Source organism: Suncus etruscus, chromosome 9 (genome assembly GCF_024139225.1).
Source record: "Suncus etruscus isolate mSunEtr1 chromosome 9, mSunEtr1.pri.cur, whole genome shotgun sequence".
Classification (NCBI taxonomy): Eukaryota; Metazoa; Chordata; class Mammalia; order Eulipotyphla; family Soricidae; genus Suncus; species Suncus etruscus.
In genome coordinates, this window is record NC_064856.1 from 66878839 (window position 1) to 66895172 (window position 16334).

The 16334-nt window shown below is 48.7% G+C and overlaps 1 protein-coding gene across 1 annotated transcript in view; it reads right to left on the reverse strand.

The window, feature by feature from the left end:
* Positions 1–11128: 11128 nt before the first annotated feature.
* The window catches only part of PLEKHA7 (pleckstrin homology domain containing A7), a 245111-nt gene continuing 239905 nt past the window's right edge, over positions 11129–16334 (reverse strand). The window contains exons 26-29 of the mRNA XM_049780986.1: positions 15061–15194; positions 13890–14032; positions 12872–12981; positions 11129–11145 (exon numbers count right to left, since the gene is read on the reverse strand). Coding sequence (XP_049636943.1) covers positions 12881–12981; positions 13890–14032; positions 15061–15194 — 378 coding nt within the window. The 3' untranslated portion in view covers positions 11129–11145; positions 12872–12880. The remainder of the gene's footprint in view (positions 11146–12871; positions 12982–13889; positions 14033–15060; positions 15195–16334) is intronic.

The window sequence follows — 16334 nt, forward strand, 5'->3', positions numbered from 1 at the left end:
GCACACATCACAAAAAAGGAAAACAAGCAGTGCTGGTGGGGATGTGGAGAGAAAGGAACTCTTTTTCACTGCTGGTGGGAATGCCATCTAGTACAACCTCTATGGAAAGCTATATGGAGGGAGATTCCTTCACAAGCTGGAAATTGAGCTTCCATACGATCCAGCTATACCACTCCTAGGAATATACCCAAGGAGCACAAAAATACAATACAAAAATCCCTTCCTCACATCTATATTCATTGCAGCGCTATTAACAATAGCCAGACTCTGGAAACATCCAAGATGCCCTTCAACAGATGAGTGGCTAAAGAAACTGGTACATATACACAATGGAATACTATGCAGCCGTCAGGAGAGATGAAGTCATGAAATTTTCCTATACATGGATGTACATGGAATCTATTATGCTGAGTGAAGTAAGTCAGGGGGAGAGAGAAAAATGCAGAATGGTTTCACTCATCTATGGGTTTTAAGAAAAATGAAAGACATTTTTAACAGTATCTCAGAGACAAGAGAGATGAGGGCTGGTTGGTGCAGCTCATGACATGAAGCTCACCACATAGAGTGATGAGTGCAGTTAGAGAAATAGCTACATTGAAAACTATCATAACAATGTGAATGAATGAGGGAAGTAGAAAGCCTGTCTCAAGTACAGGTGTGGGAGGTTGGGAGGAGGGAGATCTAGGAAATTGGTGGTGGGAATGTTGCACTGGTGAAGTGGGGTGTTCTTTACATGACTAATCATACAACTATAATCATATTTGTAATCACGGTGTTTAAATAAAGATAATTATTAAAAAATAAAAATAGGAAAAAAAAAAAAGAAAAGTGGTATAAAAGGATAGATTCTTCAGTTATTCCCAACTGTGTGGGGAAATGGTTGTCCCAGAAGGTGACTTAACGAGGGCTGGATCCTTAGTACAGCAGGTAGGGTGCTTGCTTGCCTTGAATGCAGCAGATCCAAGATTGGATCCTCATTATCCCATATGGTCTACTGAGCATGCCAGGAGTAACTCTTGAGCACTGCTGAGTATTTCACAGCCCACACCCCCTAAAAAAAAAAGATTCAACAGCTTAGAGTACCTGCCTCACAATTTTGAGGCTGCAAATTCAAATACCTGTGCCATTATAAACATGAAGTTTCCAGCGGCTCTACTTTTCTGCCCCCCCCCCCCAGTGTGACCAAGTGATTTTCAGCTGCTCTACAACTGGGGCCCCTCCTTGTGTCAGGACAACTGGAATAAAGGTTCCATGCAAAGGCCTGAAAAGGCAAGATACCGATACCAAAGATACTTGGGTCCTGCAGGGCTGGGTTTATTGGGGCCACCCCACCAACCAGAACTCAGGAGCCTCTAGGGCTGCCACATTGGGAGACCATGTGGTGCCAGGGATTAAACCAGACTCAGTCAAGGCATGTGCTTTAATCCTGTACTATATTTCCACCCACTTGAGGTTTCGGGAGATTTTTGTTGCTGTTGGGATTAAATTTAAGGCTTCCAAGGCATTCGCTCTCCCACTGATCTACATTACTGTCCCCCTGAGCAGTTTTTGTTTTGTAGGTCTCTGCGATCATTTTGTTCGTAAAGAAATGTTTCACAAAAACTATACCCAAATACACCTGCCAAAACCAGGCAGTACAAAGGGATCACAGAGTGGAACAGACCTGAGGAAAGCGTTCAGGCTTATCAACCGGAATGGCTCGGCAAGCCTTTTGGAGACACTGCCAATGCCACCAAGGCTTAGCTCCACTGGGAGCGGATCTTGCTTTCCCTTCAGAAGACCTAGCTTTCTCCCCGTTTTGTGGCAGGAGGAAGTGAGGCTAAAGGTGGCTGGGGAGAACTTTAGGTCAAAACTCAGGGACCGAGACCTTTAACAGTAGTGGCTGGAGTTCAGTGCTCAGACCACCTTTTTTGTCCTGTGTACTTTTATGAGATGCAAAAAACTCCTACAACCCTTTCTCCCTTCTCCCTACACCCCAACCTTTTCCTCTAGAACTTCAGTGAAAGGGTCAAGGGAATTTTCCTCCCCTTTAAATGGAATGAATCTTTCTTGGACCCAGAAAGAATTATTTATCAAGTGTTCATTGGCACTCTGCATGCCTTTACAGGCCCAGCTGTGCTCTGAGGCACCACTGACAACTTTCTTCCTGAAAGTTCAGTTTATAGGCCAACTTCAAAGCCCTGGTCCTCAGAGCAGGGCACCAGCCTCCAATTTGGGAATTGACATCAAAGGGCCACATGTAAATGGATCTGAGGTTGCAGTGGACAGCGCTGAGCAGCAGGGCGAAGCTCAGGGGATGTCTTGACTCCGTCTGTCCCTGGATAATGCAGGGAAACAGCCTACCTGTGTCTGCCAACCCAGCTTCAGAAGCTTCAGGTCACTGTTATACTCAATATGGTCAACTGTCTGAAATAGCAGTCAAAGGGCAGAGGGCAGAAGACAAGGGAAGAGGTAAAAGCAGGTGCCCCCAAACCTGAGATGGCCCTGCTCAGTCAGGGATAGGATACAGGACTTAAATATTAAAGAATCCCCAGGACACTTACTGTTCAAATTGAGTATGGATCAGGATGGCAGAGCAGCATGGTGAGCTCAAGAAATGTTTTCAGACCAGAGGCTCTGATCTCATGTTAGTTCTCACAGTCATACAAGCAGGATTTCTGTTCTCTTTTTGTGATGTGTGTGTGTGTGTGTGTGTGTGTGTGTGTGTGTGTGTGGTTTGGGTCACACCTGACTGTGCACTGGGCTTAATCCTGGCTCTGCACTTAGCGATCACTCCTGGCAATGCTTGGGAATTACTTGATGCCAGGGATCAAGTTTGGCATGATACAGGCAAGGACAAGGCATGTACCTTATCCACTCTCAGACTCATGGGCTGAGATTCTTTTATTTTATTGGTTTTTGGGCCTCACCCAGTGATGCTCAGGGGTTACTCCTGGCTATGTGCTGAGAAATCGCTCTTGGCTTAGGGGACCATATGGGACAATGGGATTGAACCCAGGTTCGTCCTGGGTCAGCTACATATAAGGCAAATGCCATACCACTGTGCTATTGCTTTGGCCCCTGAACTGAGATTCTTGACTCCATTGATGAAGAAATGGAAAATTAGGAAGTTCAGCAACTAATAAAAAATTGGGAGTTAATGCTGATTTTGAAATCCACAAACTGCTCTTAAAGCATGAGGAAAAAACACACAAGAATAAGATAGGAAACTAGAGGCTATTATTATAATCTGGAGGTGAGAGTATAATGTATATTCCAGAGCAGAGCAGAGATTCACAAATTCATGGAAAAAGATAGCTCTCTAGTCAACGCCTATATTAGACTTATTGTTCTAGGCATGAGAGATAAAGTATAAGCTGGGCTTATTCAACTGTATGTTTGATGTTGAGGATTGAACCCAGGACCTCACACACACAAGCTTATGCTCTGCCACTGAGCCACATCCCCAGTAAAGATGTACCTGCTCTTATGAAGTTCGTGTTCTTATGAGGAAAAAGGAAATAAACATGTTAAGTAAATAAGAATCATAGTGCAAAGTATGTAAAGCAAATACTTAAATACAGAGCAATGACAACAAACAGCTATTTTCTTTATCTAGTGTTCCCATGAGGCCAGGAACTAGACTCAGCCTTTTATCTGCACTAATTTCTTTCATCTTCACCACATCTCTGTGAATGTGGTTGTTAATCAAATTGTTTTACTGATGAAAAAAATGGAAGCATGGAGAGTTGCCCATGGTCACAGGGCTGGCAAAATGGTGCAACCAATTTTTGATTCTAAGTACTCTGAACAGTATTCAGAATCTCCACCTCCTCCCCACAGTATCAACCTCCTAAACCAGAAGACTGGACACTATGATTACTCAGAAAAGGGGCACATGAGAATCAGTATTCTTATTTACTATATTATCTATGTACTGAGAAAGGATGCCCTGATCTAGAAATGTGGGTACCAGGTCTACAGGATGGGAAGATCCTGCCTAGGACCTGGGCCCTGTGGCTGGTGCTGCTGAAACATTGGGACTCACTTTTATGGCCCTTCTGAGCCAGAACTGGCCTGACACATGTGTAAGGGGAGTAAAAGGGGTCAGCAGAAGGACCTGTAAACCCAGGTAGTCTGACTGTTGGATTCTCACCTAATTCTCCCCATCTCTTTTCTTTCCATTTATTTTTTGTTAATTTTAGGCACCCCTGTGATGCTTGGGGACCATACTGTGACATGGATCTCAGACCTCCTGCCTGCATGCACTCAGCCCTTTGAACTCTCCTTGCAACTTCCCACCTGTCTCCTGAGCCCATTCAAGAAAATCACATTTCTGATGAACAGCCCCAATATTTAAAGTTTATATTGACAAACTTTGTTTCTGAACCCTAAAATCCAGGGATCTAGGGGCAAGTCAGGTGTGCCAAAGCAAGGTATTTTCTGTTTTGAGGTCTTATGTTGTTGTTTTTGAGCCATACTTGTTAGTGTTCAAGACTTATTCCTGGCTCTGCACTCAGGAATTACTTCTGGCAGGTTCACGGGACCATATGGGATGCTCGGAATAGAAGCCAGTTTGACTGCATGCAAGGCAAGGGCTCTACCCACTGTACTATGGTATATTCCACACAGACTTCTGATATTTGCTAAGAGTAATTTATGAGCACAGATCCAGGAGTAAGTTCTGAACACCACTGAGTGTGACCTCCCCCCCCCCCCACTTAAGCTACAGATCATGGCTTGCATCACTAAATGTCAGGGTTATCAAAAATATGATCATAATCAAAGGTTTCTGAATACCAGTGACTAAAAGTTGATTCCAAACTAAGTACAGAAAGCACTTGAGGTGCTTCTGACAGTGTTCACCCATGTAGTATTTCTCAGGAGAAAAGTGGTTCATGGGAAAAGATTAAGCAGCCCTGGACCAGATGACACAAAGTGAACAGAAAGTCTAATAAACTACAAGTACATCCAATGTTATCACTTGGGAACTATTAATTATGGGCCTGGGGCCTCTACTTGGCAATTAAGCTTCTTCTAAGCAGACTAAGACCTGCTAGCTTGTGGTCCTAGGATTCTGTAGTCACGTCACGGGGGGGGGGGGGGGAGCAGATGTTTTTCTACAGTTCTCTTGTGACCACAGAGTAAGCAAAGGTGTTGAGTATGATACCTTCAAAGATGGCTATGGTCCATTCCTTCCCTTTCTATGAGTGTACCCACCTCAGAGAACAAGAAGAAAGATGAAATTATAGCCAAGAAGATGAATTTCTGAGTATATATGAAGCACCCTAAGGGACTGCCAGATTAAGGCAAGATCATGCTGAAGGGAGGTGGTGTTCCCAGGGTAATTGACTTCTAGGCTGGAGACAAGGCAAGAATGTTAATGCTGACATGTGCCTGCCCTGGTTACTCTGTGAGCTTTTGTATCTGAACTCAATTTCTTAGTCTAGGAAGAAAAAGCCTCTGGAGGCAAAAGGAATGTGGCCCACAAGGAGCCAGAGACACAGCTTGGGGCAAGTATGTGTTCACAGAGTCAGATTCCCCAATATATCCACATGCCCTGTGGGGAAAAATATTGTAAAAGACACTTTGTGCTTGTTTCCGGGATCCCAAGCCCATAGGCTGAGCACTAGAGGACACTTTGCTGCTGGCCACACTGAGAAGGTAGCAGAGAGACTCAGAAGAGTACCTGCCATTGGTCAGTGGCATCACCTCAGGCAACTTCCTGTGTCACTGTGATCTCTACCAAGAGATGGTGCCTTTCGGGCCTGGAGAGATAGCACAGTGGCGTTTGCCTTGCAAGCAGCCGATCCAGGACCAAAGGTGGTTGGTTCGAATCCCGGTGTCCCATATGGTCCCCCATGCCTGCCAGGAGCTATTTCTGAGCAGACAGCCAGGAGTAACCCCTGAGCAATGCCTGGTGTGGCCCAAAAAAAAAAACAAAAAACCAAAAAAAAAAAAAAAAAGAGATGGTGCCTTTCATTCATCTTTTCTTTAAATTGAATCACCATGAGATACAGAGGTTATTGATGGTTAAGTTTCATACAATGTTCCAGCACCCATCCTTTCATCAGTGTTCATTTCTACCACCAATGTCCCCAATTTTCCTCCCATCCCTCCCCCCAGCCTGCCTCTGTGACATTTTTCTTTTCTCTCTGTCTCTCTGTCTCTCTGTCTCTGTCTATCTATCTCTCTGTCTCTGTCTGTCTGTCTGTCCCTCCCCCCTTTTCCTTTCAGGCACAGTGGTTTGCAATACTGTTATGAGAGCATATTATCCATATCACTTTACCTCTTTTTACCCAGGTCTTGCCATTTCTAAAGTGGAGTGTGAGAAAAAAACAAGAGGTTGATTATAAGCAGCCCCATATTCATAAGGACAAATCCATTATCCCTTAGAAGCACCCCTTTCCGTGTCTAAGCCTTGTTGGAAGAGCTAGTCGTTGTCTCATCCCTGTGCCCCGGGTTGTTCCCTCGGTGGTCAGCAAGGGTGTCTGGACTGCTCCCCAGTCAGAGTCTCAGCCCCTAGCCTCAAAGCTTCCTCACCAGTCTGCACCTTCCAATCACGACCCAGTCCTCCCAGACGAATGGTCTCACTCCAGCCTCATCTGCATTGAACACCCTTGGTTGGGCCACAGCAGAGAATACTCGACAGACTCATATTAAAAATGCCCTTTAAAATTCAAACGCTTTGAAGTCAAGAAATACCGCGAGAAGTTTTCACGGAAAGTTCAGCTCTGCCGGTTCAATTCACCGCACTTAGAGGCACCTTTTCAAATAATAGGGATAAAGCATAACAGGGTCAGACCCAATCAATATGCTTGTTCAAACAGAATTGCAGGGACTGTGATGTGCACACATTTTGTACTCTGCCTTTGTAGCCACCACTCGCTCTGAAGAAAGGTTGCTTTGCTCGGAGAGCAATGAAAGTGGAGCCTTTGGAGTGCAGGCGGCAGAGCACTGGCATGTTTATGGGCAGGAGGGGCTGTCATTTCCTCCCAGCCCCCTCCGGCCACCTCTTTGTTCTTTTCATAACAGCAACACATGTGGCTGAGGCCAGTCAGAAGTAGAGAGCTTCCAGCTTCTCCTGCCAGGTCTCAGAAACGTGATTTGTGGATCAGTCTCAATCAGGGACTGGACGTGTCCTGGTGGCCCCCAGGATACAAGTGAAAATTGCGTTGATGGGGGTGGGGGAACATCTTGAGCCTGGGCTACCTGGAGGTAGAACAGCACTGGAAAGGACAGGAAGGAAACAAGGTCAGAAGAGGGTAAGAGCCTGAAAAACACAAGATTAGACCAGGAAGGTGCTGCATTTTCCTCACCCTTTGTTAGAACATGAAAGGAATAGGCAGCAAGAAAGTAAATAAATACAAAGGCTTTGGGAACTCTGAAAGCCCCACATGAGTTCTTGTTGAGCTGAATGAACCCCATTTTCCCCAGTCTGATGGGGGGTCCAAACAGAGGATTCCCTGACTCTGGGCTGCCACCAACAGCAAAAAAAACTGTGGAGAACCCAGATTAGTCTAACGGCTGGTCAACACCCCCCCAACCCTGCCCAATATGCATCCCAGCCAGATGCAAGCAGAAAAGTGAATGAGAAAACAGAAGGTGTGTGTGCATGGTCTACACTCATCAGCACATCTGCCTGCTGCATCTTTTCAAGCACAAGCTTACATCTTAGTGGTTTCAGCCTGGCCCTGCTGATGAGAGAATCCAGGCAATGTGGGAGGCTCAAGAAAGGATCAGGAAAGTCCCTGTTTCATTCTAAATCCCCAAACCTTTTAGTCAGTTCCTGCTAATAAAATGAGACAGGTGGGCCAGAGAGATAGCTTATATGAAGGAAGATGGTATTTCCAGGGTCACTGACTTCTAGGTTGGAGACAAGAATGTTGTTAATGCTGACATGTGTCTGTCTTGACTACTCCGTGAGGTTTTGTGTCTGAACTCAATTTCTCCTTCCCTCCCTCCCTCCTTCCCTCCTTCCCTCCTTCCCTCCTTCCTTCCTTCCTTCCTTCCTTCCTTCCTTCCTTCCTTCCTTCCTTCCTTCCTTCTTCCTTCCTTCCTTCCTTCCTTCCTCCCTCCCTCCCTCCCTCCCTCCCTCCCTCCCTCCCTCTCTCCTTCCCTCCCTCCCTCCCTCCCTTCCTCCCTCCCCTTTTTTTAGCTAAATTTCTTAGTCCTGTAGAGTACAGGACTGGTAGGTATGAGATTCAGAGTTAGGATTCACTTATCCCTCCAAACAATGTCAGGGGTAGTCCTGTTAGACTCTTGAGCACAGGATCTTCAGACCTGCACCAAGCATCATGGAAGAGGCATCAGGTCCTTCAGCACTGCTTGATGTAATCTCTATTTAAAAAAAGAATTGGGAAGAGGCCAGTAGGCTCAACCTCAAAGCAAAAAATACCTAGTATCTTCCTTTACTGAAATTATTTAACTTCCAAAGCTAGAAACACATCCTGGATTTGTCAAGTCTTCCCGGACTTGTAAATGTTAGAAAATGCCCAAATGGGGCAGTGCTCACAGCCACATGGGCAGTGACAGTCTGTTCCTCAACTCTAATCTGGCCTCACATTCACCAATAAGAGAGGGAGAAGATGGAGCTTCTCAGGAGTGTTCCCCACTGGCAGAAGCCTGACCAGAAGGTCCATCCTATCTCAGGGACCAACAGTCCTATCTTGGGTGCAGAAGAAGTCTTGTCATGTCTACTGACATTTGCTGGGGTCAGAATTCAGATCTCTCAGACCATGTGTGTTTGCGGGAGCCCGAGTGAAAGGTTGATGTGCTGTGGAAGAGGAAACCAGGGTCATGACAGGCATAGAGGAGGGAGCCACTCCCTGGTGGAACACTATGGAATGAGTTTCAAAATGCCTCCTGTACAGGATTATGTCTGTGTCCATATATATGTACATACATGTAGGTGTATGTATGTCTATATCCACATGTTTGTGTGCATTGTCTATGCAAGTCTGTGTGTTTTACATGTGTCTATATGAGCCTGTTAGTGAGTACTGCCTTTATCTGTGCATCTGTGCACATGTGTCTGCACCAGTTTGTGTGACAGCCACAGAGCAGTAACAAGGAAACCACCACCTGCCTTCCTGAGACAAGGTCTCTGGATAGCCTTCGGCATGACCCCCACTTTATGTTTTTGTCTTTGTATTTTCTTATGGAGGAACTGTCCGCTTCCCCCTTATGTTCTGGAGATATTCTCCAAATCGTGCTTTATAAAAAGCAGGGGACTGGTTTTTATTTTCAAATTCAAAAAGAAATCAGAGAGTAACTGAGCGGCAGTGTCCGCTGTGGGGAGAGTCTTGGCATCTGTTTTCTCCAGTTGAGACAGAAAATCATGTGAAACCTCACTGCTCTTCTTGGCAACTTGGTGGGGGGGGGGGGAAGGGGTTGTTTAACAACAAACTGGTAAAGAGACACAGCCCTGCACTGAGGTGGTGGTTCTGATCTCCTGGCTCAAGCATCACAAGTCAAAACAAATTAAACACACAGAGCATTTGCACTGGCCCATCACTAACCCACCCCATTGGAAGGTCTAGGCAGCATGTGGGTTGGAAGGGGGCCTGTATGGTCTCCTCCTGCCAAACCAACCCTTCTCATGTGTCCACAGCCCAAGGAGCCCCTCGATAGGGCCAGGCTTCTAATCCCTCTTCCCCCAGTAGCTGCTGAAGCCCAACAAGACCCTCAGGGATCTAAAACCAATCAAAAGTCATGTAAATGTCATGGGTGGGCACAGTAGGATGAGGCACTGACAATGGGTATTTTTTTTTTTTTTTTAGAGAAATGGAAAAGCAAACTCAACAGGCTACTCGTGAGACCACAGCCAACAGGAAGCAAGTCAGGTTAATATTTTAATCTGTACATCACAATTTTTTTTGCAAACCATTACACTTTTATTTAAATTAAAATTTTTCTTGCAAAATATTCATTATTTTTTCCCAACAAAATCTTATAAAGGCAAAAAATAAAATCTTATTTTGGCAAATGTCACAAAGTCGATACTGGCAGCATATGGAGTTAGTTCAAAAAAGACGGCAACTTCTAAATAAAATCAAGATTCTTTTTCTGACCATACTCAAAGACAAAGTTTTCGTTTAAAGCACGGATTTGCCCAATCAAGTTTTTGTCTTTTCTATGGAAAAGACATTTTCATTTCCAGTCAGTGGAAGCAGTTGAGCTGGGTAAGCTGCAGCGCTGGGCTCAGCAGCCCCTTCTTCCATACCTGGGACTGGAACTCACGCCCTGCTGCTGCTCGGCATCCAGAAAGTATGGGAGTGGGGTTGGGGGTCTCCTGCCTGCCCTCCTTGACCAGACCCATGTCCTAGGGAGCAGACCGAGGCCTCCAGGGCAGGCAACTAAAATCCCTGGTTTCATCTCCCAACCCATTGGAAATTTTCCATTAGTAAATTTTAGGGAGAAGCCATCCAGAGTAGAGTTTATTGCTTATGATACATAAAAGGTGCTTCCTCACCTTTTCTGTTTCAAGGACTATTTTAAAAATTAAAGCCAAATGTGTTCCCCTTTCCAAGAAGAGCCCTTTGCTGGGCAGGTTGGGGGAATCACAGCTCTGGAACTGATGTGGCTCCTGGAGCCACACCAGCAAATTGCATGCCAGAGCTACTCATAGGATGGCTTGGAGAGGTTGATGCCCGCAGCTGGAGGACCAGGCTTCAGGACCACGTGCCCACAAGCTGGTGTGAGACTGTATTGGTAGCACACTCCAATCCCTACCTCTACCTGAGTTCCCCGGATGTTGGGCCGCCCTCATCCCCCATTCTACCTCCCACCCAAAGGATCCCTGAATCTGCATGTGCAGCTCCCCAGTCCCACATCCTTCCCAGCCACTCAGCCCTTGAGGTCAACGTGATAAAATAGATTCTGATTCTAATACAGTGTCAGTATTTTACAGCATGTACCAAAAGTGCCTTGGTCAGAGGTAAAAAGGAATCTGCACTAAAACAAGTTTTTGGGGGTGGTGTAGGAGAAGAGGGGGCGTTGAGTCAGGATGAAGCCTTTCTGATGAAGGTCCGGCAGCTGGCAGGAACCCCTACTGAGGAGGAAGTGTGGGAGGTTTCCTGGAGAGCAGCCTGCTCTGTCTTCTCTGGACCCCCGGCTCCAGCTGTCTCCTCGGCAGGCTGGCTCATGAGTCAGTCGTTGCCTGGGCTGGCAAAGAGCATAGAGGATGGTAAGAAGCTACTCAATGCCTGCTCACGTTGGGAGCAGAAGGTGGGCACACGCGAGCACATAGGGCAGGCTGACAGCTGACGCAACAGGGAGCAGCAGAGCAAGGGACTGGGACAAGGCGGCCGCTGTGGGGGCACCCTTGGCTTCTAGGACTCGTGGGCACTTGGCTTAGACTACATTAACTTCGCCCACTTCTAGAATATTCCCCGGGCACCTGCTGGCCACTTTATTGGGTCCCTGCACTGATAACACCAAAGGCTTGAGCAAAGTGAGTTCTGGGGGCTAACTCTAGCCCTGCTCTTTTGAGTCAGTCTCTCCACCTCACAGATGAGCACTCACAGGCATTTAGAGGGGATGAGGGGATAATCCAGGGCAGGGAGATGTACCCTGACAGGAGGTCCATCTCATGAGACTGATGGCTCTGTGGAATGAAGCCTTTCTCTTGACTGACTGGCAGGCACAGTGCCACTACGTCAGGCCACTGGTACAGACTGGGCTTTGGGGGCCACTATCGGCCCCACTGGAGCATTTTCCTGAGGTTCTGAGCTTATAGGAGGAGTTCAATTCTAAGCCTCCTGAGAGCTGGTTCAAGCCAGCCACCTCTACCTGCTGCCCTCTAACTCTGGGCATTGCAAAGCAGACTCTGCTCCATGCACACCTGCCCTAAAACCCAGAGTTCATATGCTTCAGCAAAGACCAACAGTTGGGCTGGAGGTAGGAGAAGTAGATAATTCCACAGGTAGAAGCATAGATCCAAGACTTGAAACTCGTACCCAAGGGGTTCAATGCCTGGTTCTGACACAAACAGCCACAACTCACTGGCACAAGGTATTTGAGTTTGGTTTCCTCATCTATGAAATGGGATAACTATCCTCACAGAGTGGTTTGTGCAGACCCGAGGAAATGCTTAGTGCAATGTGGGCACAGGGACCAGCTTACAGCTCACCCAGGCTGATAGCAAGGGTTTATGAGAGGGAATGGGGGACTCACTATGGAAGAGCAGATGGGACTGTGGGAAAGCTCGACTCTTGGTCTCACCACACCATTCTAGGGAAGTAACTGACCTGGGACTTCACCACTGCAGTGCCTGAGTCCCAGAGGACTCAGGTTCTTGTTTCTGATGCCACCCCAAAGACCCTACAGCAGCCATACTTCGGTGACCTCAGGACAGTCCTAGTGCTGAGGTCTTGGCTCTGACACCTGCTCCATGTAATGTGAAGAAGGCTTCTCCATTCCTGCATAGAGCCTCCGTTTCCCCAGATATGAAAATGGGACACCTCCATACTTCGGTTCTTTAACTTCCTGAACTCAAGTGCCTTGAGGCTGAGATTGGACACTTCCTGTTCTCAGGTCCACTGCTGAGCCAGTCTCCCTAACCTCGCTGGCAGGGCCTGGTTTGCATGGCTTCCCAGAGGCATGGTATCATTCCTGTGATACTTCTCAATCTTCTGTGAAGACTAAGGGCTTGGAGGTCTAAGTCTCAGGTTCCTGAGATTTCAGATGGGCACTTAAACTCACCTGCATCCTCTCAATTTCCAGCACCCCTTTAATCTCTAGACTAAAGCCTCTGAGTGCCTGTCTTCTCCTCTCTAGGTAGAGGGTGGGCCCCAGCGGCCGCTTTGCCCAGGAAGAAAGCGTCAGCGGGGGGCACTGCAATAGGGGGTCATGCTCAGCACTAGGAGGCCACGCCAGGCAGAGCTCTTACTTGCAGGTGTTAGACAAAGGTGTAGTGAAGTCCGTTGCTTAAAGGGGGGTAGGGCGGCACCGTCCTGGAGGACAGGGCGGCTTTAGGCGGGAAGAGTGCCAGCTGCTGTGCTAGATGGACACAGGGACCGAGAGCACGTTAGGCCCCACCGCCATGCCCACAGCAATGCCAGGTCGAGGTAGGGAAGGCAGGACCACCTGGAGGCACAACCATGAGGATAGACAAGAAGGGCCTGCTAGTCCCTGGCGGGAGCCTCTCTCTGGTGGGAGCAGGAGTGAGGAGAAGATTTGTGTGTGAGGAGGGGACTATTGGGGGAAGGTGCCCAGGAGGCAGCATCCCTGATGAGCAAGCATAGGCCGGAGGGGAGGTGCATAAGGGGTGGGAGCAGCACCTGCTGGTACTCTCAAACTGGGAGAGAAGCATAGTCCCCACCACCAGGAGGTGAGTTGGTGTTGGGGAGTCGCCCAGAGTTTGCCCAGAGCAGTGCCCAGGCATGGGGGGAAAGGGGCAGAGAATAGATATGGTGAGAACCCCAACCCCGTCATCACTCCCGAGATGAGGGTAGCTCAGCATTTCTGCACAGGCTCCCAGTAGGCTCCACCCTGACCTCTCTAGGCCCTGGGGCAGGTTGGAGGTGCTGCCTACACTGGCCTCTTCGGGAAGACCCTGGGCCAAGGAAGCCTTTCTTCCCCACAAAGGCTCCCACTGTCCACTAGCAAGTCACCCTGAGACAGGGACTTATGGCTTTGATTTGGGCATCTAAGCAAAGGTCCCCAGGGGGATTGTCCAGAGGCTGCTAGAGTCCCTTTTGTTGCCCCTTTCCCAGGGGCCAGAGTTGGGCTGCAGCCTCTAATTCTGTAGTAAGCCCAGAGAAAACTGGGCAGCAGCCCCAGAACCAAAAATGTGAACGTAAGAGCCTCTCGCCTGCACCTCTGTCCCGAGCTCTTTCTTGGGCCAGCCTGACCTGCTGTGAAGGGATCTCCGGCCTCGGGGCAGTCCCCCATTCCTCCCTGCTTACCTGCCACCTGCTTGCTGCGCTGTGAGGCCTCCGAGGCCAGGGCATAGGAGATGTTGATGATGCGCTCCTGCTCCTGTAGCTGTGAGCCCACATCCGTCAGGCTGCTTCGGTCCTGGGCCCCTGTGGGCTGGAGGCTGCCAACGCTGCAGGGAGGAGTCAACAGAGCTGTGCACACTCTCCTGGGGCAAAGGCCTTTGCTGCTCCCTAACAGCCAGCAGGTGGAGTCACTTTAGGGGGAAACCACTGACCTCCTGGAGCTAGAGTGATTGCACAGCAGGTAGGGCATTTGCCTAATAAGCAGCCAACCAGAGGCCAAATCCCCATATCCCATTTGGTCCCAAGCCAGCCAGGAGTAATTCATGAGTGTAGAACCAGGAATAGCCAGGGGTATGGCCCCCCAGAAACAAACAAACAAACAAAAAAAGAATTGGACCAGATAGGGGCCAGAGCGATGGCACAGCGGTAGGGTGTTTGCCCTGCATGTGGCCAACACAGGACGGACCACGGTTCAAATCCCGGCATCCCATATGGACCCCCAAGCCTGCCAGGGGTAATTTCTGAGTGCAGAGTCAGGAGTAACCCCTGAATGCCACTGGGTGTGACCAAAAAAAAAAAAAAACCCAAATAAAGAATTGGACCAGAGAGATTGTTAACTATTGACTCCCAGGAAGAATGCCTGTGCCCTGTACACATGCTGGAGGAGACTGAGGGGTGCTGAGAACCGGGAAGCCAGCTCCAGCTCCAGCTGTGATCACTTCCCTTCCTTTTTCCCCTCCTCCCCACTGGCCCAGGGTCAGGGGCCAGAGAATAGGCCCCAAGTGTGCAGTGGGTCTTTTAGGTTGAGCGGTAGGTAGGCTACATGAGGTACCAGCCTACCTGCCTTTCCCAGGTTCCCCACGTAGTTGAGAGGAAGGCCTGGGAAGAACAGGCTACCCTGTGCCCCTTCCCTTAAACCAGGGGTCTCAAACTCTCCATACAACACTTTGTGGCCCTGCCCTAGAGGAATCTTTTTTTGTTTTGTTTTTAGTTGATTGGGTCACACACCCCCAATGTTCAAGGCTTACTACTGACTTTGCACTCAAGGATCACCCCGACTTTGCCTCCTGCGGCCCTCAGGTAAACTGAGTTTGAAGGGTTTGAAACCCTTCAGGGGAGGCCTGAGCCAGCTCACCTGGACCTGGCAAGGATATTGCGAATCTTCTCTGCTTTCCTGTAGCGTGCCTGCAGCTCCTCCAGGGTGAGCGGCTCCTCAGGGTCCAAATCCACATAACGCTCGGGAATGGAGACCTTCTCAGGCTTGGAGAGCTGAGGAGAAGGTGGAAGAGATGCCACAAGTTAAGGCTCAAAGGTTTTGGGGTGGGTCCTGCTCCACCCTCGGTGGTGGTGATTACAGGGAGCCCCCTGCAGCCAAATGACCGTTTCATTTTTTTTTTTATCCCCTGCATCCCATATGGTCCCCAGAGCCCCACCAGAAGTGATTCCTGAGGGCAGAGGCAGTAATAACCCCTGAGCACCACTGGGTGTGATCTCCCCAATAAAAGGGTGAATAGGGACAAAAAGCTTTGTGCCCAGGTGGAGCTAATGCTAGGGAGTAAGGAAGGGAGAGGGAAAGAGGCTTAATGCAACAGGAAGAGAATGGAGGAAGAAAGAGAGAAAAGAGGAGAGAGAGAGAGAGAGAGAGAGAGAGAGAGAGAGAGAGAGAGAGAGAGAGAGAGAGAGAGAGAGAGGAGGGGAGGGGAAGGGAGGGGAGGGGAGGGGAGAGAGAGAAGAGGAGAGGGAGAAAGAGGAGGGAGAGGGAGAGAGCGAGAGGAAAGGGGAGAGAGAAAAAGAGGGGAGAGTGAAGAAAGAAAAGAGGAGAGGGAGAAAGGAGGGAGAGGGAGAGAGAATGAGAGAGGAGGAGGAGGAGAGGAGAGAAATGAGGAGAGAGAAGAGGAGAAGAGGGAAAAGAAGAGGAGAGAGGAGAGAATAGAGAAAAGAGGGAAAAAAGAGGAGAGGGAGAAAAAGGAGGGAGAGAGAGCGAGAGGAGAGGGGAGAGAGCCAAGTGACCGTTTCAGGCACAACTATGCCCACTGAGGTATCAGGATCCAAACTTGGGTCTGACTCTAAAATCCCTTCTTCTCTCCCTCACCTCCTGCAGACTGTGGAAGTTGGGGTGGAAAGCAGTGGAGAAAGGCTTGAAGCCACATAGGTTGACCTGGGAACCTTCCTGACCTCACCCTGAGCCCCTCTCCAGCCATCCTGTCCCCTTGGCAACTCCCAAAGCAACTGTTTGGAAATGGAGGAGCTGCAGTCCTGATGGTATGGTCCTCTGCACCTCCAGGACACAGAGCTAGAAGACTACAGCTTGACACTCTCAGGGGGCCCCAGGCATACAGAAGGCTCCTATTAGGAGGGTGAACCCTAAACAGAACCTGGGACAGAGCCTCAGAGAAGGGCTGTGACAGC